Source organism: Cucurbita pepo, chromosome 9 (genome assembly GCF_057944985.1).
Source record: "Cucurbita pepo subsp. pepo isolate OVF chromosome 9, ASM5794498v1, whole genome shotgun sequence".
NCBI classification, from domain to species: Eukaryota; Viridiplantae; Streptophyta; class Magnoliopsida; order Cucurbitales; family Cucurbitaceae; genus Cucurbita; species Cucurbita pepo.
In genome coordinates, this window is record NC_141806.1 from 5,129,285 (window position 1) to 5,154,955 (window position 25,671).

The following is a 25,671-nucleotide window of genomic DNA, read 5'->3' on the forward strand; positions in this document are numbered from 1 at the left end:
TCACGATCATGCATGTTCAAGGCGTGTTGTCAATGGCCACATGATAGATATCTCGGTCTTGCTTGTCCAGGAGGTGTTGTCTATGGTTGCATGCTCGTTCCAAACCCACTTTACATGCTTCCATCCTAGATAGGTCTTTATCATTTCATATTGGGTTAGTAGGAGGGTGTATGACCATTCACCAAAATCGTGTCTACACCTGCAACAGCTAAAATGCCCCAAAATGTACTATAGGGAGAAGTTGACTAAAATAATTAAAAATTTAGAAACCCAATAGACACCGTTAATATAATAACCATTTTTTTTTTAAATAATCATTATTTAGGTAAGGATCCGACTACTTCGACATCATGCATGAGGAATACTACTACATACGTGTAAACTACACGACCTCAAAAGACAAATCAAAGATTTATTTTTGAAACAAAATTCAAAAAAAGTTTGAATATTTCAAATACATGAGCAAAAGATTAGAGCATAAGACAAGAGTGGGAAGTCTCTAAGACTCTTTGATTTGACATTGTCTTTGTATTTTAGCATATTTAAACGCACTCACCACGTCACTATTACGTTCGTGTACTATTTAGAAAGAAAAGAATAGTGATGGTGAGCCCTACTTGATAGGTTGAGACTATGTTCACTTACAGCTCATGATGGACCCCGACTATTTATACACAAAATGTCGGGTACCTAAAGGTCTTATCTTAAAATATGAAAATATGATATCTAAATGAGTAATTAACCCGTGCTTGTGGATTAGTTCTGGGAGGCTGGTGGTATGGGCCTGTCCCAAATAATACCTCATAAAAATATTATATTTAAACATTATCGAAGCGACCCTTATGTGGGTCAATCTTGTAAGGAAAAATTGTAATATCTAAGACGCTATGAGAATTAATTTTTAACTTTTTTTTTCTCCGCTTCTCAGATTTGATTGAGGATCTTAAAGGCCAAATTTTAAGATCGAATAAAAAGAAAAAGTATTTAGAAAATATAAAAAAAAAATAATGAAAAATTAGAAAAAATGGTCAAAATCAACGGGAAGGAATATTTTGGTTATTTCAACTTACAACTTAACCCGGTAATTGAGAGTGAGTTCATTAACGATTACAGTGGAATTAGGCTCTAAAATTTAAGTATATTGTTCTAAGTAAGATTCATACAAGTTACATTAAGGAGACTCGAGGCAAGATGGAAATTTGATGAGTCTCAAGAATGATGTGTTTTCTAATTTCAAATCTCCTTTGGAAATTTATTTCTCTCCATAGTTAACGAAACATAATTAAAATAATTTTGTTAGAAAGTTGGCGGAAAAATCTTCAACTTTGGTGAAAAACCCGAGTTGAATCAAGTTATATATAAAAGATTTAAGAAAATTAGAAGAAACTAGAAAAAACACGAAATCACACGTGAAATCTAGAAAAGATTCATGAAAAATCCAAATGCAAGTTTCATGTGTCAACATGAATGCATTTGAAGAGAGAAGGAACACGCATCCGCTAGTAAGCGGGACGAAGGGGGTGGGCACGTGTCGCGCTAAAAAAATTCTGCGAGAGTTATGTCCCTAGAGTTCGAATATGGGACGTAGAAGTCGTAGCAGCCAATCCGTGAATGCCACATGACATGTTGTGGAAGTGAGTTCTCCTTCTAAGCACGTGAGCTACTCGCAAGTGGGAAACCTCTAGTCGTGCATGGAGGGGTGTGAGATGGTTTTTTTTGGCTCATTTCGACTCTCGTGTGTCAATTTTTCACTCGGATTTCAATACTAGACATTTCAAAAAATTGGAACTTCTAACAAGTAGAAAAGAAAACTTGGAAAGACACGTGTCATCTAGGTAAGTAATCATTTGAAGATTTTCAAAAAATACTTGTAGGTAAGTATCTTGCTTTAGGTAGTCACAAATTTAATAAGCAACATGTGCTATGAAAAATTATCGAAATACCCCTAAGATGAGATTTTGAGTTGCATACTGATTTTAATGTTTTACTCTATGCTAGGAAGGAGGATAGAGCATTGTGACCTCTACTCTAGGTGATTGATGGATGCTATCTTCCTGTTGAGCTTGCATGAATGTTTACATGATGTTCTCTATGTTTTAGGTAATTGATAGAATTATCTTGTAAACATTAGGGCGCTAGAGATAGAGCGGTTTACACGTTGACCTAGGTGAGTACATTTCCAATAGATAGAGCATCCTAGAATCGTGACCAAGCCATTAGAGGTCTAGACCTGAGTGCACCTAAAAATTGAATTAGATTCGATGAGCTAGTCCCAAGCGTCTTGGAAATGTAAGATGAGAATTAGATCATCTAGATGTTCTAAGAACCTAGTAAACCTCCATGGTGTCATGGTCATGCTTGTGCAACTCGTATTTCATGTGGCCGCATATCCGATGTTTCGTTGATGCTTGTCTAGATCATATTGTCTATGGCTGCATACTAGTTCCAATACGGGGCAGGGCTAAAATGTCTCTAAATGTACAATATGAAAATATGGCTATTTGTCAATTATTCTTGGATTATTATATACTAGGTGGTTGCTTATTCACTTTTAAACTAGATGACTAAATTATTTGTTAAAAATTGGTTCATTACACCAACAAAACCTCTTGTCAACGACTCTCTCAATGCTGGGGTAGACCCCAAGCCAACACTTCATTGAATGGGTAAGACAAACCTCTAAATTAACTCGTGTTTACTCGAGAAGACCATCCGAGACGGATGAAGATAAAGGCCAATTGGAAGCATCGACCATGACAATTGTAAAATGGAGAAAGAGTTTTGATCAAGTTGAGGTCAGATCAACTCTAATTGCAAAGTAGCAAGAACCAACAACTAACAACTAGTATGAAAATACTATGGACTAGTCGAAATAATTTAGAAGGTTAGGAAGACATCATACATGATCTAATTGCTTTCATAGATGCGGACTAGCCCTCTTGTCTATGTCAGTAACTTGAGACGTTGTTATGCAAACTAGTAAGTAGGAGAGACTTTGACAGACACAAGAAGGTGGTACACCTCATGCCACGATAAAGAATTCCATGGCGAAGAAAGTAGTAGAGACTTTGATAGAGAAGATACGAAGAGTCAACGAACCGATAAGTGATTTTCAACAGCTCCTGGTAGATTGGAAGAGACTTCTTAATGTTGAGATTAGCTGGAAGTGCATCGAGAGACCTAAAATCAGTCTCATCCTACATCGTTGAGTTTGTGAAGAGTTGGTTGACAGAGACGTCAACCAACCAAGTGGAGGAGGATGACATTGTCATACTTGTCCAAGACGTATTGTATTGTCTATGGCCGTGTGTCAAATATCATGGTCATGCTTGTCTAGGGCGTATTACCCATGGTCGCATGACTGTTCAATCCTCTTTTACATGCTTTCATGCTAGTTAGGTCTTTACTATTCTTATTATGTTAATACGAGGGTGTATGACCTTTCAACAAAACCATGTATACACTCGCCACGCTAAAATGCCTAAAAATGTACTATAGGAGATGTGACTAGTTGTCAACTTTTTCTGCCCGAGTTATACGCTATCAAAGTCGTGGTTGTTACTTATTCGATTTTAGCCTATAACATTACTTTCTTTCAAATTATTTTCAAATCATTATCTGGTTCATGTTTTCTAAAACATTTCTCTCAAATGTGACTTCAGGCGAGATCATATATTAAGATTGTCTGCAAAATTTGACTTTTGCGTAGCTAACTTGTTCACTAGGTTATAACAAGTGCCGCACAATTGTTGTCCCACTGCCACAATAGTGTGATGGTGTCAACTCTACACTACCACTGAGTCATGTGGTCTAAATGAGCTACCCTATGACACATACGTGTGTCACGGTCTGGTCGTGATACTTCCTTTGAGATGGATTTTTTAGGTTAGTGTCGTCAACATTAAGCCCCAACTCATGTGTTAGGGGTTGATATATGCACCTGCTCTTTGGTATGTAGTTCATAAAAGGTTGTGCATGGACACTGGAGGATCCATGTCACGATACAGTTCTAGATGCCTGACAATACAGTTCGCACATGGGTTGATTTTTTATAGACATATCCGAGCAAGCTATTATGGCCAAAGTCATCCTAGGACTTGGGATGACATCACAATGTGTGAATCATGTTTTTGGGAATCAAGATGATAACGGGATGAGGTCGACTTTGCAAATGAGTGATCTTGGCCTAAGGTAGAGGCAAGGTCAAGTTGGATGACTTAGCCTAGTGTAGAGGCAAGTCGGCTAGAGTCACCGATAATTGAACATGCACGTATGTACGATGTGTCTGGTCAAACAAACTTAAATTTTGCATGAGTTGTGCTCGGTCCGTGAAGGAGAACCTCACCTAGGTTCAACGAAGCTAAAAAATCAAGTGAAAATGTGAATAGGGCTTGAGTTCCCCTTAAGGCTTATTATGAGTGTGTCAAGATCATGGTGTCGCATGGTTGAAAAAAGTACGACCATGACACGCAGCACCCAAGGAAATTAAGAAAGCTTATAAGGCCGCTAGGAGCGTGAATGGTGTCACTAGCCTGACTATTTGGTGACCTAGGTTAGACCTAGTAGTATCCCTACCAAGCAACTGATATCTAGGAACTTGTACCATCCAGTTTAACCAAGGTTAATAGGATGGCGAGTCGTGGTGACTTGGGGAGTTATTATTGTGTGTAGAAATGAGTTGAAAGCCTAGACCGTGATTTTGTAAACTCATCCTCAGAGGGGACGAGGGACTATATAAGTATTTAGCTCGTGATGAGTGTCACTATCATGTGCAGAATTGGTCAGGAGTCCCTAAATAGGCTTGTTGTATTGTAAATCCTTTGTGAGAGGGGGTGAGTGACCATATGGGTAGACTTAGTAGTTGGTTGGCACGTGGGGTCCCTTCCCTAGATGTTGATTACATGATATATTCCTGAGGAAGCGTCATTAGTTAATTATACCCATATGTGTTCAGACGAGACTCCATACTGTTCTATGAGATATGATGAGGTTGTACCTCAACCTACGATACCGACCATTCACTATTGTGGCTATCCAAGTTTCCTAAGTATGATAATATAAAAATTGGTTCACCCCGAGATGAGATTTGCTATCTTATAGATCCATGATGCTAAAACCTAGTGAGCAGCTTTCAGACCTCGATAGAGTCTGTGACAAGTAAGAGAACCGTTGGAAACTTTGAGGTATTCCTAGAAACTTAAATAACTATAGAATTAGGCCAAAAGTTTCTAAAACCTAGAGAAAAGCATGTAGCACGAGGAATTAGATGCAATAAGATCCTACAAGTAAGCTGCTTACTAAGTATTTTTATAATCACCTCATCTTTTATTTCTTTTTCAGGTGTTCGATGACTGTTAGTTGAGGTGGGGAGAGTTCGAGAGCTGCACGGTCACAGAGGGGGTCGGCCCAAGATGCATGTCCAATCTATGTATTAGTTAGATCTCAATTTGTTTTTAGTGTTTTTTTATTTTAAATTGAGCCAAAAATTACATATTTTATTTCTATTATATTTATTTCTTGTTTTTATTTTGTCTTGTCTTTTTCTTTACGGTTAGAGATGTAAAGTCTCGAAAATTGAGTCGTGGCAAGACGACCCTCTAGCAGAACTAGACATATCACAACATAGCATCTCATATAAAACATACATAATTTGCACATACACGACTTTTCCACATCTAACTGGTAGAAAAAAGTAATTGTGACAACACTCGTCATGAACTAAGGGTAAACATGCATATAATTGTGACAACACTCGTTATAAAGAATGAGCTAGGGAGAGGTTTCCACACGCTTATAAAGAATGTTTCGTTCTCCTCTCCAACCGATGTGGGTCTCACAATCCACCGCCCTTCGGGCCCATAAAGAATGAGCTAGGGAGAGGTTTCCACACCCTTATAAAGAATGTTTCGTTCCCCTCTCCAACCGATGTGGGTCTCACAATCCACTACCCTTCGGGATCCAGCATTCTCGCTGGCACACTGCTTAGTGTCTAGCTTTGATACTATTTGTAATAGCCCAAACCCACCGCTAGCAGATATTGTTCGTTTTGGCCCATTACTTATTGCCGCGGACTCACAGTTTTTAAAACACGTATACTAAGGAGAGATTTCCACAGTCTTATAAGGAATGTTTTGTTCTCCCTCCAACCAATGTGAGATCTTACAATCCACCCTCTTTGGGGCCAGCGTCCTCGTTGGCATACTGTCTATTTGTAACGGTCTAAGTCCACCGCTAACAAATGTTATCCTCTTTGACCCATTACGTATTGCCGTCAACCTCATGGTCTTAAAACAGGTCTGCTAGGGAGAGGTTTTCACACTGTTATAATGATTTTTTCGTTCCTCTCTCCAACCGATATAGATCTCAGAGTTTCATATCATATTTGGAGCAAGACTAATGAAGGAATCAAACGTTGAGGATGACTGTATAGGGAGATCGAATACCGAGATTCAAAAAATTAAATTATCTTCCTAAATATCGAGCTTCTTTTTTTTTTTTTTTTTTCTTTTGCTTCTTTATATTTACTTTGATGAAGAAATTTAGAGCTATTGAAGACCGTATCAACTTAAAGGAGCTCGTCGAACACGAAACACTCCTTAAATATGTTTGTATTGAGCTTTGATGATCTAATTGAGGGGATTAGACTCTGATTAAGCATGATTATGCTATTAAATTTGATTAATAACCTTTACCTATTAGCTTTATTTAAACTTAATTTAAAGTTATGGGCTCAAGACTCGATCTCGGTCAAATATGACCAATTTATGAAACAGTTTGACTATCTGAAGTAGCCACATAGTCTGAGACATCAGTCAGGATTTTTGTGGAGTTTAGTAGACTAATTGGGAGACATGCCCGGTGACAATTATTCACTCAGTTGCTCTATTTATGCTTATTATGGATTTTAGACTTATATGTCAAGCTCGATAAAAAATGGCATGTCTATTAAACTCTTTAGCGGCTTGAAGTAGCACACAACCAGATGTTCAGGAGTACTCATGTCCCTAACATAGCACAGAACTGCTAGTCAGGCTAAGTACACTTATATATATCACATGCGATGATAGGCTCATAAGCATAAACTAGAGTCATACACCATACATACTAATCATTAATCTCTAACATGATCATACTCTACGCACGTGATCTTGGTTATTACTAATTAGGTCATGCTATAACGTGCATTCATCATAATTGAATTCCTAATCACATGATGGATATGCTTAGTGTCATGATCGTACATTTTCAACTATGCGAAATCATGATCTTGACACACTCGTGACAAGGCTTAAAGAAAACTCAGGTCGCATTCACATTTTTGAGATACTCATGACATGCCTCACCCTATAGTATATTTTAAGACATTTCTTATCTTTCTGAAATAGATGTAATTTTAGCGAGTGGTCATACACCCCTATGGCATGTGACATACATAGAGAGGTACGTCTAATTCGAGTCAAACCAAACAATCGATTCAAGCTAGTTGATTCAGGTTGAAGACGAGCGGAGCAGATTGTGGATCTCAGATCAAGTCGGGTCCCATGCAGATCTTCGCATACGAACCAATCATCAACATGCATCTTTCAATCGACTAGCCGTATAGCATCACATTTTGTCTGACCTTTTTTCTATTTTCTTTGGATTGTCATATTTTTTCTACTCAACTCGGTTAAAAAGTACCTAGACTCATTTTGTTGCAATTCAATTTTCATACACGGAGTAATCTTCAAATTTTAAATATATAATCCATTTCATAATACATCAATTTTATTCTATTTTGTTTTTTGTTTTTATAATGTCAAATATTTCTAAATAATAATTATATTTTTAATAAATCCTAAAATATTTATCATTATCACCCTTTCAAGTTAATATTTTTCTAACATTAAAAAAGCAATAAAAATAATTTGTATTACAAAAAAAAAAAAAATAGAAAGTAAATATTTATAGAAAAAGTGTAAATAGAAAAAATTTGAATATTTAAAAGTATTTTTATTACATAAAATAATATTTTCAAGCTAAAATTATATATATGTATATATATATATATATATATATAAATAATTGACGCGCAATGCCGTACGATTTTAGCTGACCGGCGTTCCGTTGACCGTTTACCCAACTCTAGGGCTAGACCTAGGTGCCACATGCTCGGGGCTCTTATTTATTTATTTCCATTTTATATTTTTTTTTTCATAATTTTTATTATTTTATTTCTTCATTATTACTACCGACTACTATTTTTTTGTGTCCCAACTGCCAGCTCACTAAATTTATAAATTTAAATTCTTTTTTAAATATTAAAGTAAATAAATCCAGACCTTTTCTCTACCAGCCATATAATTTAAATAAAGTTTACAATCCAACTCAATCTAACTTAATTCTCTCATTTTGGGTGGGATTAAATTGTATTGTCGAATTATTTTTAAATTTTTTATTTATTTATCTACATGTTAAATAAATAATCAAAATGTTACGAATTTTAAATATCAAACGTTTGCAAGTCACAATGCATTCAAAACATCGATCAACTTTAGCTAATGGAAAAGGGGTTGAAATGACCAAAATATCCAATAAAGTTGACTTGAGTCGTTTTTTATATTTTTTTTTCTATTATTTTCTTTTATAAGTTTTTTTTTTTTTTATAGTTTATTAGTAATTTTCTAAGCACTTTTTATGAGAAAAATGAAGAACGGTTCAAAATCTAGTGTTCATAAATATAAGGTAAAATATTAATAGGTTCGATTAACGGATTTATAAATATAGATATTAAATATATATTTGAACAATTTAAATAAAACTATGTGTAACAATTATAAAGTAATTCATATTAATAGTGTTACTAAGATAGGTCAATTACGAACAAACTCTTTGTTTCTTTGTTTGAGTATGGAACAAACCTCTCGTTCCTTATTCAAATTGGAAGCAATTACGTACTAAATCATGAACTTTTTTCCCTTGTTAAGGTCGGGATTATATACGTAAAGAAAAAGGTTTGGTGAGAGACGAGAAGTTAAAAAGCCAAAATTTATATTGGATTTATAGGTGGAAGAAGTTGTTTTCCACCAACTCCAAAGGGAAAAGGAAAAATGGAGCTGAATTCAAGGGATTGGACTTGGTCGAAGGATGTCAACGACAAAAACATAGTATAAACATGTTATGTTTGGGGTTTAGGATTGAAACAATTTTTGTTTTTAATCATGAAATGTGTCACTTTTTTCAACGCGTAATACTTACAATGATTTTCCACTAATCACACTAATTTCCATTACAAAGACAAAAAAAAAAAAAAAAAAAAATTCAATTTTTAACTTTACTCGAGTTAATATTTTAGTCTTGTAGGAACATTATAATTGTAAGATCCCACGTTAGTTGGAGAGGGAAACGAAACATTTCTTATAAGGATATGAGAATCTCTGTCTAGTAGATGCATTTTAAAACTATGAGGCTGACGACGATACATAATAGGTCAAAACGGATAATATTTGCTAGAGGTGAGTTTGGATTATTACATAAATTCTTGCCTCAATTCGCTAATGTTACCCTAATTATCTTTACTGGTTGTTCAATTAAGTTCATGTGATATCCGAGTAAAAGAGGAGTCCTAAGAACTCTAAATCTATATAATAGTAAAGTTATGCCCAAGATTTGGATCAAGATCTTGATTTGGTGTAACAAGTCCATCGCTAACAGATATTGTCTACTTTTTCTCGTTACGTATCGTCGTCAACCTTACGATTTTAAAACGCGTCTGCTAGGGAGGGGAAGGAAGGTTGCGTTCCGCTCTACAATCAATGAAGGATCTCACAATCCACCCCCCTTGAAAGCCCAACATCCTTTCTGGAACACAGCTCGGTGTCTATCTCTGATACCATTTGTAACACTTCAAGCTCACTACTAGCAGATATTATCCGTTTTGGCTAGTTACATATTGTCATCAGCCTCACGGTTTTAAAACGTATCTGCTAGGGAGAGGTTTCCACATCCTTACAAGTAATGCTTTGTTCCCCTCTCTAACCGATGTGTGATCCCACATTTATATTTGTTACCTGATGGTCTCGACATTCAATTAAATCTCTTATGATATGATCATGTTACTTACTAATATCTTCTAAGAGCGAAAACTATCCCCCACAAATTAACATGACTATTCAGCATATTTTATACCCACATGCTTTCTAGAAAAATTCTCAAGAGGTCACATGCTCTCAATATAAAACATGTTGAACTTTTGAGTCTCTGCGATTGAGCCGCCAGAAAGAAAGTTGTACTTTATTAGTATATGTGTAGTAATTTTCAATTTTTTTAAACTTTTCTTAATTCTCTTATTCTTAGGGATCGCTCTTATTCGAATGTGGTACCTGTTTATTCATGTATCCCAAATAAAATTTTACCTTCACGGACATGAAGGCTACACTCAAAACAAAGATTATGTGTCACGTAGGATTATATTATTTAAAATCGGGTATCGCATAAACTCAATATATATGATACCCTCACTTACATATCTCTACATAATTGATTTAGATCTAATCATTTGTAACTTCACAAAATAAGTTATCCTATTACAAGCAATTGACGTTATTTAATGAACACGATCCTCTCATATATCATAAAAAAACAAGACGAGCGAGCTCCAAAAAGAAGTGACACTCTTAGTATGATATTGTCCACTTTGAGCCTAATCTCTCGTGGCTTTGCTTTGAATTTACCCAAAAGGTCTCACACCAATGGAGAGAGTATTCTTTATTTATAAACTCATGATCATTCCTTAAATTAACCCATGTGAGACTTTCATCATCCAACACCTCCCCTCGAACAAAGCACGCCTCTCCTTTGGAGTCTTAGTCATTTTTTACTGCTTTCGAGAAGGCTTGACTCATTTTTCTTTTGGAGTCATTTGTTCGACATTTGAGGATTTGACAATCTATTGGCACGACTAAGTTTAGGGCATGACTTTGATACCATGTTAAATGAACACGACTCTTCACAATGGTATGATATTGTCCACTTTGAGCATAAGCTCTCTTGGCTTTGCTTTAGACTTCCCCAAAAGGCTTCACACCAATGGAGAGAGTATTCTTTGTTTATAAATCTATGATCATTCCTTAAATTACCTGATGTGGGACTTTCGGAGAGGAATGGCATTCAAAATGACTTCTCTAAGCCTTCTTCAACGAGCTCATCAAACACAAGGAGACATGCTATGACAAGTTCGAATGCTGGTAGAATTGGGTCCTTAAGATGGTTATATCTGTTAAGCTAAACCATATATATATCCTATCAGGCATTGCTTTGAAAATGTACTTCCTATATTCTCTGTATTATCTTACTGTAAATACATGAAGTTATCAATACAAATCCTTTAGCCAATATTCTCCTTGCATTTTCTCTCTCCTGTTCTTTGTGTTCATCTAGATCGAGTGTATGCGTTGTTGTGCAATCCTAACAACTGGTATCAGAACCGACGATTTTTCATATATATTCGACAGCACCTTCAACATATATGACGTTGTCTTCTCCTTGATGATGTTGAACGTCACGTTTCTGGATAGCGTCAATCGAATCAACCCTAAGGTTTGTCGATCCTTGAGCTTCCACTGCTCCGTGGTCATGGTATCCGGCATCACCCCCATTAGGGGTTCGTGAAGACCTTTCTGATACAGATAATCTTCAATCTGCATTTTCCAGAAACTAAAATCGGATCCATCAAACTTTTCAATTCCAATCTTTGAAATTTTCATCTTCACAGATCGTGATGAATTTCGTCTTCCTCTGCTACCATTTGTTAAGATTGCACAACAACGAACACACTCGATCTAGATGAACACAAAGAACAGCAGAGAGAAAATACAAGGAGAATATTGGCTTAAGGATTTGTACTTTCTATATTCTCTATATTCTCTTTTATTGTACATACTTGGAGTCATCTATACAAATTATTTAGCCAATATTCTCCTTGCATTTTCTCTCTCTTGTTTTTTTGTGTTCATCTAGATCGAGTGTGTGCGTTGTTGTGCGTTCCTAACAACTTAAGCCTTTCATTACCAACCTGGTGAGTAAGCGACTATGACAGCATGAGTGGTCCACAAGCGAGTGGAGCTTTTCCCTCACCTTTGCCAAAGAGACTCTATCATGGATCTTCTTTTGCTTTATGTGGAATCGTTGCTTCAATGTTGACAAGGATAAAGTGAAGAGTGCAGCAAGATCAACAGATTGATAGGGCAAGTACCCTGTACTCTTAAATTCTAGATAACATGATTTTGTTCTTTTGTTTAATTGAGGGTAAGTAATATTCATTTTGACAGGCTCTTCTTGCTCAAGGGCAGTATTTCTCATATCTTGACAATACCGAAAAGGAGATCGAGCAGATGGTGATGGAAGCTTCGAGAGCTGAATATCTCGCTAGATACTCATTGAAGCAGCAATTGGACAGAAGAGACAACTCGACATCGGGGGCCGAACCATTGTCTTCAGGCGTGAGTACGTGATATGGAATCAACTCAAGGGAAAGTATGGAACGGATTACCTTGATGATCAATATCAAGAGTAAAGAAAACTCGTTTTTAAACTCGTGATTCGAATCACTCCACAAGAGGTTTGATCAATACCACTTGAATGACTCTAGCATGTAAGTTCTAAACACAAGAATTTGCAAAGAAAATCTTAACTCTCAACCAAGCTAAAAAAATAGAATTTTTTTTAATTAAAAAATGTGAGGCCTCTAATAGAAGAAGAGAAGGCTTTATACAGACTTTACAACGTTACTCCAAAATTAAATTGGCTAGGAAATCAAAAATACCCATAATCTCCATATTAAATGACTAGTTGATGGTGGAATATGATAACCTACGTGGGTTACATATAAACTTAACTCTTATATTAAAAACTAGCTTGAATATGACAAACAAATATTTAAATTATAATTAAATAGTGCAATGAATGAAATGTGCTTATTAGTCGTCCTTTGACTAGTTCCATAAATTTAGCCATGCATCTTTTTTTTTCTTTTCTTCTGAAGCTCAACCTTGCACAACATATAAGGGAGGTCTCTAGCATCTTCTAAAATTTTCTTTGATGAGCTCACCGTAGCTTGAATATAAGTGTACAAAATTTGTTGTAGTTTTTTGGCTCTCGTCCTAATAATTAGACCTTGAAGTATGAAAATTCTTTGGTCGTGGTTCACATCAATACGTATAGTGTATAGTGTAATAATGCATAACTATGTGTTTGAAAAAAAATGGAGTGTTTTGAAAATGTAATAAAGCAAACCTTACCTTTTAATCTCCATTACAAGTTACTTCTCTATTGTTTCCACTACCATCTTCCCATTCTAATGCATATTTTGTGCAAATTTTGATTCATGAAATTCATTTAACACGTCAATTATATGAAAGTTACCGTAAATGTTTTCTCGGCTTATATGTTAAAGAGTTGCCGTTATCTTTAAACCAGTTATTTGCTTTTAGAAAAGGTAATTATTTTACGTTGGGCTAGAATATCTGCTCAAAATATATATTCTTAACTTAATAGTTAAGACATCTCTTCGATGATGAGATAAGAGTTTCAAGAAGTGTCAATCATTTACATTTCTTATAATACCTCGTTTTTATAAGGTTGGACGGAAAACTCTATCACCCTACATAGTACATATGTTACATCTTAGAAATGCATAACCGAGAGAAATTCTAAGGATCACTTTATATGGCAAAATATTGTTAATTAGAGAATTAGTGGCACTTATGAAACCTTAGGGATAAAATAGACTTTTGACCCAACTGTAATTATGAACTATTTACCTTACTTGTAATGACATAAAGTGCAAGGTTTATCGTAGAATTGTTTGTCAGAGAATTAGTGGTACTTGAAATTAGATAAAAGTGCAAGTTCTATAATGAATTTGTTTGTTAGAGAATTAGTGGTACTTGATATGAAAGGTAATTACAGGAATAAAAATAAATAAATTTTTTACTCGAAGAAAATTGACTTGCTTGTAATGATTATATCAATAGACAACTTTATCATATAGTGCATAAAATTGCAACGACTTATAGTTAATAAATGTAAATTATCTTCAAGCGCAACTCCCTATCTTATCGTCTAATCTATAGGCTCTCTAGGCTCGGTGGCCTCCCCGACGAAGCATACAAGGCTTTCATGCACAACCTTCATCTTCACACACGAAGTAAGTCAGGCGCATAGTGGACAAAAAAGGACAAAGACACAAGTTTAACGTTTTATTACACGTTATTGAACTCCTAAATATATGTACTCCTATGCTTGATGAGGTCAATCACGACATCCAATACACAGTTCCTATTACATGGACACAGTTTGATGTCGATCCTTTGACCTAAATGGTCATGATTCTAATTTCTTATTCACGATAACTTTTCATCTTCGCATCTTCACACACTAGGGCCACCATTACATTAAGTTTATAAGGTCGATCCCTCGACAACATGTGACACACATGTTCAAGGATGTAAATGCGGAGAGCATGAATAACGGTTTAACCTCAGGATGTACTAGAAAAAAAAAATAAAAAACCATCATATTTTTATTATCATTTTTGTTAGAAAAGTTCATCAAAATCTCGGAAGCGATAGGACAAGTCATGGTGATCAATGGGAAAGACACATTGCCCTCGGAGCTCGGTTAATAATGAATGCTGCACTTAAAGAACCATGAAAGGAGGAACATATTGCGAAATACTTTAAGTAGAGGGAAATTATCTCAAGCAGATCGAAAGAAGGCCGAAGAATCAAACAAAGAATGAATGACTGCAATGAAGCAAGCCAAGATCGGACCGAACAAAAGTTTGTCACTGTTAAAGAGATGTCTTTAAAGCTGCTATGGTCTGGGCAGGATCGATCCCCGGGACAAACCAACCCTCCTCCAAGAAGAATTGTGCTATGCTCTCCATCATGTAAATGGAAGGAATTAAAAAATAAGTCAAAAGATTTATTAAATTCAAAATTAATTAATTAATATATTTTTTTTTTAAAATTAAAGGGCTAAATTATAATTTAATTATTAAGAAAGCATTTATTTTATTTAAGAAGCTGAGAGGTGCGGGCGTTGGGGGTGAAGGTCAGGTGGTGTAAGCATCCGGTCGGCATCCGGCAAGAACAGCAGCAAGAGGCGCGAGGTGATTCAATCTCCATGTGCACACACCCACAGTAGTCTGACCAATTTTGTTGTATTCAAATTCCCTCAAATCTCATCGCTCTACTTCACAAATCTCCAACTGACCTCCAGATCTTGTATCCATGGCTCCTCCTAAAGCACGCGAGCGACAGGTGCTCGAATCCTTCTACCCTGTCCTTGCTCTCGTCTTCATTCTAGTCGCCTGTGTCGAGTTCTGTGACGCCGCCACTGTTGTGGATGTCTACCGTCTTATTCAGTACGATATCTCTGGTGTTCCATTTGGATCTCGCGCCGCCACACTTAATCACCATGCTGGATCTCTTCATTTTCCCTCTGGTGCTGATCTCTCTCGCACTGTTGTCATCACTCCTCTTTGTGAACTCAATATCACCTTTGTCAAGGGTACGATTCTTCTATTTTTTTTTTTTTTAACACTTGTCATTCTCGCACTTTCTTAGCTGGTGGAGCATGAATACGACGCTTGTACATCGTTAAAATGTGGAGATTTCAGTAGAGCAGTTCTGAACTGTTTTTAACTGTTGGCGGATTGAATTACTCTCATAGATTCAGTTCTTGATTGTTGCTACTTCATTTGGGTTCTTTTTGAAATTCCACATGAAGTTTCATTGGGGGAAGTTTCCTTGACGACCGGGCTTTAATTACTGAACAAGTTAAAGAAGTTTGCTCTTTGTGTATTTCTTTTACAATATGCCAAATTTGGAAGGTTCGATTCTTCTTTCTATTATCAAACAATTTTGTGCTTGTAGACTTGCAGAACAGTGTTAATCTAATTTATCATGTACTTGAAGAATGAAGAGTATGATTGTAGACTTTGATTGATTCTAAACACCAGTAAAGAATGGTTCGTCAAATAGCTTTACTTCCTTCAATAAGGTCAGGGAATAGAGGTTTAAGGGAAGGAGATTTTCATCCAGCCGCTTTACCTTGTGAAAGAAAGAGTGAAAGAAGAATTTGAGGATTTCTTCTTATTCACTGAGCAAAAGCAGCTAATTCATTTACTCGACTGTAAAGGATTGAATGAGTTTACATTTCTTACTTTGTAACTTTTTACATTTCAGAAATACTGCCTGTTTTTGTCAGTGAGAAGATTGTGTGATCTTACATATGTGTACTATGAGAAGTGTTGGTATACTATTCCCGCTCTTCCTTCTCCTCTGTTGGTAACTGGGATATCTTTTTGGTCTTGTGCAGAATGTATATCTCAAAAAAAGCGTCTGGGAGGTCTGCTGTTTTTACTTCCAAAGATTCTTGGCTTGGATGGCCTGAAAAACGAGGGTACTAGATGTCCAAATAATGGAGAGGGGATGATCAAGGATTTATTGGCTCAACTTGAACGGTTCCTCATACATGAAAATATACCTGTGAGTGAAATGAAAATAACTTCTGGAATTTCTTCACTTCACCAGATATTTCAATAGTTATGCAGTTCTCTATATATGATTGAAACATTTGAACATTTAACTTCTTTTTATATCAAGTGCTACTAGAAAGAAATGTGAACTTTATTTTCTTTCTACATTAAATGCACCCGATCTTTTCAGTCTGTGAATTATGACCACCTTTTTGTATTACATTTCTTCAGTATATATTTTCAATTTCTATTTTTTCTGAGAGTATCTATGTCGTTCGTTTCAGTATCCTGTATATTTTGCTTCAGAAGGTGACGATATTGATGCTGTTTTGGCTGATGTCAAGAGGAATGATGCCACTGGTCAGCTTGCAACTGCAACTACTGGCGGGTTAGTTGAATCTATTATGAACTTTTGGGTGCTTTAGTGGATTTTATATGGATAAATGAATTTATATCACAACTGAGGTAGGAAAAGAATAGTTGTTTTTGGAATCACAAAATAATTTTTATCATTTATGATAATTTGGTATTATATTATATATTTTTGATTCTGACTTCAATATGATTATTATGTTTGCCTTTTATTGCAACAGGAAACAACACTACGTATTGAATGTTGAGTTATATTATGTTCTCATCTTTTATTTTCACCACTATCTCTAATTTTTTCTCAATTCTTTGTCTGATCCCCCTTTTGCATAAAATATTGACGATATTTATCTTGTAACTTCCTTTATCCTTAAGTTCTTGCCCAAGGAGTTAAATATCATTGTTGGCAAAAGTGTCGTGATTTCAATGAAGATTTTTCGAAAAATCTTAGAAATCTGTAAAGTTTCGACACTTCTTAAGTAACTTATAAAATCATGATTATTATTAATGTTGTTTTTTTTTTTTTGTGAAATTCCTAATATTTCTGGACACTTTCGATGTGTTATTGACATTTGCACAGTGTTAAAGCAAACGTCTATCAACCTGTAATATTCATATCAAACCATTCTGTTTTTCATTTAAAAAGTGCTCGCAGTTTAAACTCTCCTTCTGCCTTTTGCAAGAGCTTTTATTTAATAGTTTCGTTCTCTCTTCAATCTTATTTCTCATAAAAAATTACTTGAGAGCTTGAGGATACTATATGATTGCTAATCTTCTCTGTGTTCATGTCTGTCAGATACAAACTTGTTGTTTCGGCACCAGAACCAAGGAAACTTGTGTCTTCCACTATTACAAACATTCAGGTACCTGTTTTGGTTTCCTTAAAATGTTAACAACTAGAATTGTTACATATAATTATTTATTTGAGTACATTTCTCTTTATGAACGGCTTAATTAAAGCAAGCTTGGATGCACCATCTGCATTATGCTTTTAAGCAACACGTTGGAGACCAATTGATTGCCTTGAAATCATACATAATAGCGGATTGGAAAGCCTTTCTAAAGAAGAAGTGGTTGGCTTGTCGGGTTTCTAGTTTTCTTTAAGATTGTACCAAAGCAATTACTGCATGGTCGAGTTTGTTGCCCTCTTTCATCTTTGTACATGCACGTGGTTTTTCTCTACAGAAATAAATTATGACTTGCGCTCTGCCTTGAATGGATTGCTATGTTCATGAGACTGCTAATTTACATTTTCCTAGCCCGCCCTTTTTTCTGATGGCTTCTTTGCTGCTGTACTTTTCAAATTTCCATTTTCTTAATGTCTATTGCAAATTTCCACACTACCCACCTTATGCAAGGGCACTTAAGAAATTTCCTCCTTTATATTGTGAGGTTTTATTTACCGGATTTTTTTTATTGCTATGCTGACTTAACCAAGGGCTGTAGACTAAGGGAAAGATTTGACTTTTGGAGTATTGGGTATCCATACCACATGAGAAAGATGTTCTAGGGATAATATCTATGTAATGCTTTGTTTTGGACCCCCTAACCTCTCTCAGTTTAATTGTCCTGTCAAATCTATATGTTAAACTAGATTGAACACTTACTGGAGACTTCCTTTGCTAGAGATATTTGGAAAGATCATTGCCCAAAGCACAGATCAATATTTCCTACGGGAAATCCTCACATAGCCTTTAGAAGCCAAGCTCTCATCCAAAGGAGACTGGCATTTGCTTAGAGATTTGGGAACATGATACACAACGGTTATGGTTGGTTTTGGGTGTTTCCTAGGGATGTGAAGGAGCTTCTCACACTGTCTTGTTGGATCACCCCTTCAATAAAGCCAAAGCCCTGCTGTGGATGCACATATCTAGGGCCTTCTTTTGGGTCCTTTGGAAGAAAAGAAACCAGAGTGTTGTAGGATTAAAAACACCCTTTTGAAGTGTTCTTCAACCTCATGGATTTTGCATCAGTTTTGTAAATTTGATGCACCAACGAAATTGTTTCTTATTAAAAAAAAAAAAAAAAAAAAATTGAAATTTTCACATGGCATTTATGTCAATATTCTCTGTTGACTTCGAAAAATGATTGGAGGGATTAAGATGGATAAAGGTCAAGTGAGAGCTAGCGTGTTAAAAATACTACAGCCTAAATTCTGTATTTTCCTTATAACTTACCGTTTCCATCGTTGGTGCAATTTTATAGTTAGTGTTCTGTTATTGAGTTGCTGTGATTAGCTTTGTTCTCCTCTAATATTTTGCGTCTAATTCTTTTCAATAGTGTTACATTGTTTTTTCCCCTAAAAATTGGTGTCAGGGTTGGCTGCCAGGACTAAAATCTGACGGAGATGCTAGTCAACTCCCAACAATTGCTATTGTAGCATCATATGATACATTTGGCGCTGCTCCTGTATGTTATTTGTGTAACGCACTAACAGTATCGACCATATTTTATCTATATTATATCTAGATGATGTGGATCCTCTCTCTGGTTGTAGGACTTATCTGTGGGAAGTGATAGCAACGGAAGTGGAATTGTTGCACTTCTTGAAATTTCAAGGTTATTCTCTCTTCTTTATTCCAACCCTAAGACAAGAGGAAGGTATAACCTACTGTTTGGGCTCACTTCCGGCGGACCTTACAACTATAATGGGACTCACAAGGTTCTCATCCTTTCTATGTGTATACAATTGTCATAATTCTTACTTGTTTTTATCATTACAATGTATTCCATTTACTTTATTCTGTTCATTTTAATTATTATGTATTTATTTATTTATTTATTTTATTATTTACTTTATCACTGTTTCCAGTTCTCATCCTTTCTATGTATATACAATTGTCATATTTCTTGTTTTTATCATTACAAAGTATTCCATTTAGTTAATTTTCTTCATTTTAATTATTATATATTTATTTATTTTATTATTTACCTTATCATTGTTTCCATTTGTTGCCCACTAATGTAAAATATCGCTTTTCCAGTGGCTTCAAAGCTTGGATCACCGTCTCCATGAGAGTATTGACTATGCTATTTGCTTAAATAGTATTGGCTCATGGGATGACAAATTGTGGCTGCATGTCTCTAAACCTCCAGAAAATGCCTACATCAAAAAAATCTTTGAAGTAAGCAAATGTACTTTTAAAATTTTAATGTCTTATGATTGTTATTTCATTATAACTTGTTGATTGTGGAGGACTGGACTCTGTAGGATTTCTCAAATGTTGCCGAGGATTTGGGCTTTAAAGTTGATCTGAAGCACAAGAAGATTAATATTTCAAACCCTCGAGTGAGTAAATACACCTGAAATATTTCTTTTTTTTGACAGAGAGTTAATTTTTGGCTGAAGATAATAGTTTGAAACTCTATAATTCGTATTTAACAATTTGATATGAACAAAGGCATCTCAATCATGCAATATGAACTTCAAGGAAGATGTAGAAAATGTTGTTCAAATTACCACAAGCTAAACTCTAGTCACATTAAGTGAAGTCAAGTTTCATTAAGTTGAACTCAAGTTGCAATTAATGCCACGTAAAAAAATTAAGTTTCATTTATGCGACAATGGATTCAAGCCACTGCAAGTGAGACTTTATTCATTTTTAAATGGTTACAAATTCTTGGATGGCTGATTGAAATCTACTATTTTCAAATTTATAATGAAAAATTTATAGTTTTTCATTAGTGTATTTTCAGTTTTATGACTTTTTATTTACTTTTTAGGTTACATTTACATAATAACTAATTATTGTCATAAAATATGAAGGGTACAACTCTTGAAATGCCTCATGGAAGGTCAAAGAGGACTTGAAAAATGTAGTAAAAAAAACATTTATACTTTCTTTTAGCCTAGGGCTAAGTTTTCTTTACAATTCTATTTAGTTTAGGTTGCATGCGTAGAATCATTCAAGCTTGACTTGATCAATCTTGCTTGTGGAGCGATTCGAATCTTAAATAAAATTTCTTATCTTGAGATATTTGATCAACAAGGTAACCCAGATCTTCCCTTGAGTAATTCCTTATTGTTTTGGGGTTCTTGGATATTTTAAATCTAAAAGTCTTTTTTTCAATAAGTTTGTTAGATCAAATTCTCGGGAGTTTCATATAATTTGGGATGAAATCATCTCGATTTGGAGATTTTTAGCATTTGTGATCTAGGGGTTTGCATATCTTTAAGGTTCTTAGATTCAATTAGCTAAGGTTTTCATATTACAGTTGATATAAAAATTAAAACATTGTATTGAAATGTTACAGACAGTAAAAAGAGACATATACATACATATACATACATACATACATACATATACATACATACATATACATACATACATATACATACATACATATACATACATACATATATGTATATATATATATATATATATATATATATATATATATATATTTTAAATAGAAAGAGGAAATAGAAAACCGTTTGAAAGGTTTTGTTCTCTCCCGAGAACAAGCCTAATTCCAACCTACCTGTTACATACATCCATTGACACCTACAATCTTTCTATAATAACAAACTGAGGGTGTCGATGCCCTTGCTTATGTCATGCCTCGTGCTTCCCCACCCTTTGTTCTACGTGCGCATACAAATCTAATGGATGGTTTAGTAAGCCTGTCATTCTGCACATGGATGATACAAAAGAACTATAAAGCTTTTTGTGACTGGACAACAGACATCTCCGTTATTACATTTTTTCCCACATGATGTGTGCTATTTCCATTTTTTTTAAAAAAAGATTTTTCTAGGTTTTCCTTAGCATGGTATACTATTGTTACTTTTATTTTTATGATTATCGTAGTCCGCTTCATAATTCCTTTGTATGCTGTAGGTAGCCTGGGAGCACGAACAGTTTTCAAGATTGAGAGTAACTGCTGCTACCCTTTCTGGACTTTCTACTGCTCCTGAGCTTTTGGAAAGGACTGGAGGTTTAGTTGATAACAGGTTCTGTTTTTAAGAAATCGATCAATTTCTCGGTTCTGTTCCACTTCATGTTTGCATGTGTGCGTTATATATTTGTGTATCGTGTGATGTGTATTCTGACAAGATCATAACTTCCAACAGATCGTTTTTGAACGAGAGTGCAGTTGCCAAGAGTATCAAGTTAGTTGCGGAGAGTCTTGCAGTAAGATTTGTCATGTCTTGCTTAGCCATAATCTTTAAGCTATTTCAACTTTTTCCTGTTTCCAACTGCTAGTGTTTGTTTTTGGCAATCCAGAATTCATTTCAAGATTTGAATGTTTAAATATGTCAATTAACTTCTACTGTTCTTTAAAAGTGGGGGGAGTGCATGAATAAATTACATACATTATTGATTTTCAAATTGCAGATGATTCAGAATGTCTGTTGTATTATTCTATATTGTTTTTAGGATTCTCTAATGCATAATTCCTTGTATTTATGCAGAGGCATATTTACAGATATGATGGAAAGAACATACAAGTATTTGCAGATGATAGTAGTTTGGCAGTCAATCCAACTTATATTCGATCATGGTTGGATCTTTTGTCACAAACGCCTCGAGTTGCTCCATTTCTGTCGAAAGACGACCCCTTCATATTGGCATTGAAAAAGGTTTTATATCATAACTAAAATTGTTCCAGTTGATGCCACATACTTTCAGTTAGCTTCCTATACCGTGTTCACCCAAAGACTGATTGATTGACAATCTGATAAAGAAAATAGAAGACAATGTTCTGAAACATGTAGATGTCAACTTGGCAAGTTTCCTGTCATAAGATAACCCCTTCCTAGGCTGTTACCATTCTTTTCCTTTCATTCAGGTTAACCTGAAAATATTGCTCTGAAACATACATAAAATGCTTGGGGTTTTTTAATTTTCAGCTGCATGCAACATTCTGAATTTTGATAAAATTGCTGCCATCTTTTTGAACCATAATTTAAATTTGTTACATCATAAAATCCTGACATTTTTTTTTAATATGGTGGAACTAATACTGTTACTTCTACTCTATCCAAATTTGTCTTGTACGTTTGTGTGATTCAAAAGTTTGCAAATCATTTGTGCTAACACAATATCTGCGTCGTCAGTTAGTTTGACTGGGCTGACTCATAAGTCATACGAATACCTTAGGTTACTAACTCAAGTTACCTCAGCCATCGTCCAATGATATTGTTCTACTATTTTCAGGAACTGGAGGTCCATACCAGTGATGTGAGCTTGCAACATGAGCTATTCGATGGGATGTTCACCTTTTATGATTCAACTGCAGCTAAACTTCACATATATCAGGTACTTTGCAGATGAATGCTGAACTTGATTCTGTACTTGTATTTTCATGTTAAAGATCCAGTTTTGTTATAATTTTCCAGCTTCTCCATTCACACATGCTCATTCTGAATCTACATTTCTATTTTAGTTTGTACATAGTTATTTCCTATGTTCGAGTCAGCTGATTCTGGATCTGTGGTTATACATGCGAGTGAAATGGATGAGGGTTGCTTTCTCTATTTAAGTCCTTAGGTGTTCTTTCTTGACTTCAATCTAAGCAAGGTTTATGTTTGTTGTTTCAGGTTGCTAGCGTGACGTTCGACTTGCTTTTGCTTTTGGCCTTGGGATCATATTTAGTTTTACTCTTCTGTTTTCTTGTGATCACAACCAGGGTATGTTCTATCCTTTTCTTAATCAATTTTAGAAATCTCTCTCATGATATAAAATTATACCCAAACTTCTTTACATCTGCGTAAAACACTTATTTTAAAAGCATTCTCAAGCACACTTTTAAAGTAGGTGTGACATGACTTTTTAAAATAATGCTTTTTTTTCAGTGAATTCTTTTTTATAAGCACTCTACAGAAACACTCTCTAGAATCGATTTTAAGTGCTTTTAAGAATTTCTAAATTATTTTTATTATGTACTCAAACGTTATACAAAATCTTAAAAAGTAATTGTAATTGGTTAAAAAATGGTAGAAAAGCTCACAAAATGTTTTTGTTTCATAGGGTCTTGATGATCTGATCGGTCTATTTAGACGCCCTCCTTCCCGAAAAGTGAAAACAGCTTGATGAGTATTGTTGTAGATTTTGATGCTTGGATTTACATCATTGCTGCCAAATTTTTGCCACCTAGATTAGACAGGCCATACACTATAGGGTCCAATGTGACAAGGTGTCAAACCAATCATCACAGCTAGAGGAACTGAAGGTTACATTTCATGTGGTATTCCTCTCTGGATTTTCTCATCCTTTAGTTATATCATCTGTGCCATAATAACGTTATTGTGTGCTCACCATATTTAATTTCGTACTGTTTAACCCTCAATTGTGGTTTCCACTTTTGACTAAGATTTCTTTTCTTGAAACTTGTTGGGTCTTATTTGGAGCACCGTCGATGTTAGTGGCAAAAATACATTAGATTCTGTTCAACAGTTAAAAGTCATGAGATAAGAGTTTTCTTTCCCTCCATTTTTTCAGAGAATTTGTATGGGATTTTGACTGTTGGTATTGGAATTAACTTTCAGGTTAGTCATTAGTTTGTAATTTTGTTAACTATTATCCAGTTCTATCAAATCTCTGTAGTATTTCTGTTTAAAAGCATGGACTTTCTGCTAAGAGATAATATACAAGATTTTATCTCACAAATTTCGAATTCGATTTCAAAATAGTAACACGTTTCTGCTGCTTCACAAACTTTCTTTTGCATTGTGGTGCCATCTTCAGATTCTTCTACCTCTTTTAAATTTACAGATGCTACTGTCTAGAATCCATACTTCGTACATTATTATGATTGGTTAAATCTTGTTCCTGTTATATAGCTTCGTACCGACGATGATTATAGCTCTTTATATTGAGAACAAATTAGGGTTCCTCAATGGAACTCTTTCCAAACACTGGTGAATTACTATTACCTGCTTGGACTTGCAAATGGCATCATGAATGCCTGGATTTTAAGTTCTCTCAGAACTGATTGTTGCTTGTATCATTTACTATAATTCTGCATATGTTATTCGGGTTGATTTGAAGGGAAGATTCCAGCGACAAACTGGTTATTTTTGTGGGGGAAGGGAAGCCATTTAGAATTTCTTCCAATTTGAATATCCAATGGGTATCTTGATGGGGCTTAGTGGGTCTTTAACCAAGATTAGATCACATATTTTTCTCAGGAAGTCTCCACTCTCAATCAGTAGAAGCTTTTTCGTCAATGTCCTAGTAAGAACAATGCAACGTATAATTTGGAAACCCAAGTAAGCTAATTAAGACATTAAATACTAACTACAATTCAAATATTTTGAGGAGCCCATAAACTAAATAAACATGATCGTCTAAGACAATTGTAAAATATTATTTAGTGTAGACAACTATCTATGAGAAACACCATTCCATAGTCTCTACATTAGAAACCACCATTCAATTAGAGATCATTGTTTTTAAGGAAAAAAAAGAAGTATTTAAATGATTCATTACGTGAACTCGCCTAACTATGGACTATGGCACTCTTACGCAGTTGAAACCCGTGGAAAAGAAAGGAATGGTAACGGTACTTGTTTGTACTATGCATGACCGGAGAAGTAATCCATGATAGAACATGCTTTACATAGGCCATGTTATAACATACATGATCATGGCTAATCATGCATAAACATCGCATCATTCAATTCAATAGCTCATAATTTAAAACATCATGGTACGTGTTATTCATACATCAAATAGCTCATCAAATCAAGTTCATAGGCGTCCAACAGGGAGATTAATCCAAATGTTCTACATTCTCGTGAGCCAACCATAGCTTAGGTAAACCCTACTACATTC

General features: G+C 35.1%; 1 protein-coding gene across 1 annotated transcript; it reads left to right on the forward strand.

The window, feature by feature from the left end:
- The first annotated feature begins 15,062 nt into the window (after positions 1-15,062).
- LOC111802119 (uncharacterized) lies at positions 15,063-24,394 on the forward strand. Its single transcript, XM_087127205.1, has 14 exons — positions 15,063-15,552; positions 16,363-16,532; positions 16,807-16,910; positions 17,688-17,754; positions 19,208-19,300; positions 19,389-19,553; positions 19,876-20,016; positions 20,103-20,180; positions 21,733-21,845; positions 21,966-22,026; positions 22,308-22,475; positions 23,053-23,154; positions 23,436-23,525; positions 23,866-24,394. The coding sequence occupies exons 1-14, from the start codon at positions 15,273-15,275 to the stop codon at positions 23,926-23,928; spliced, it is 1,695 nt and encodes a 564-aa protein (XP_086983331.1). The 5' UTR covers positions 15,063-15,272; the 3' UTR covers positions 23,929-24,394.
- The last annotated feature ends 1,277 nt before the right edge of the window (positions 24,395-25,671 follow it).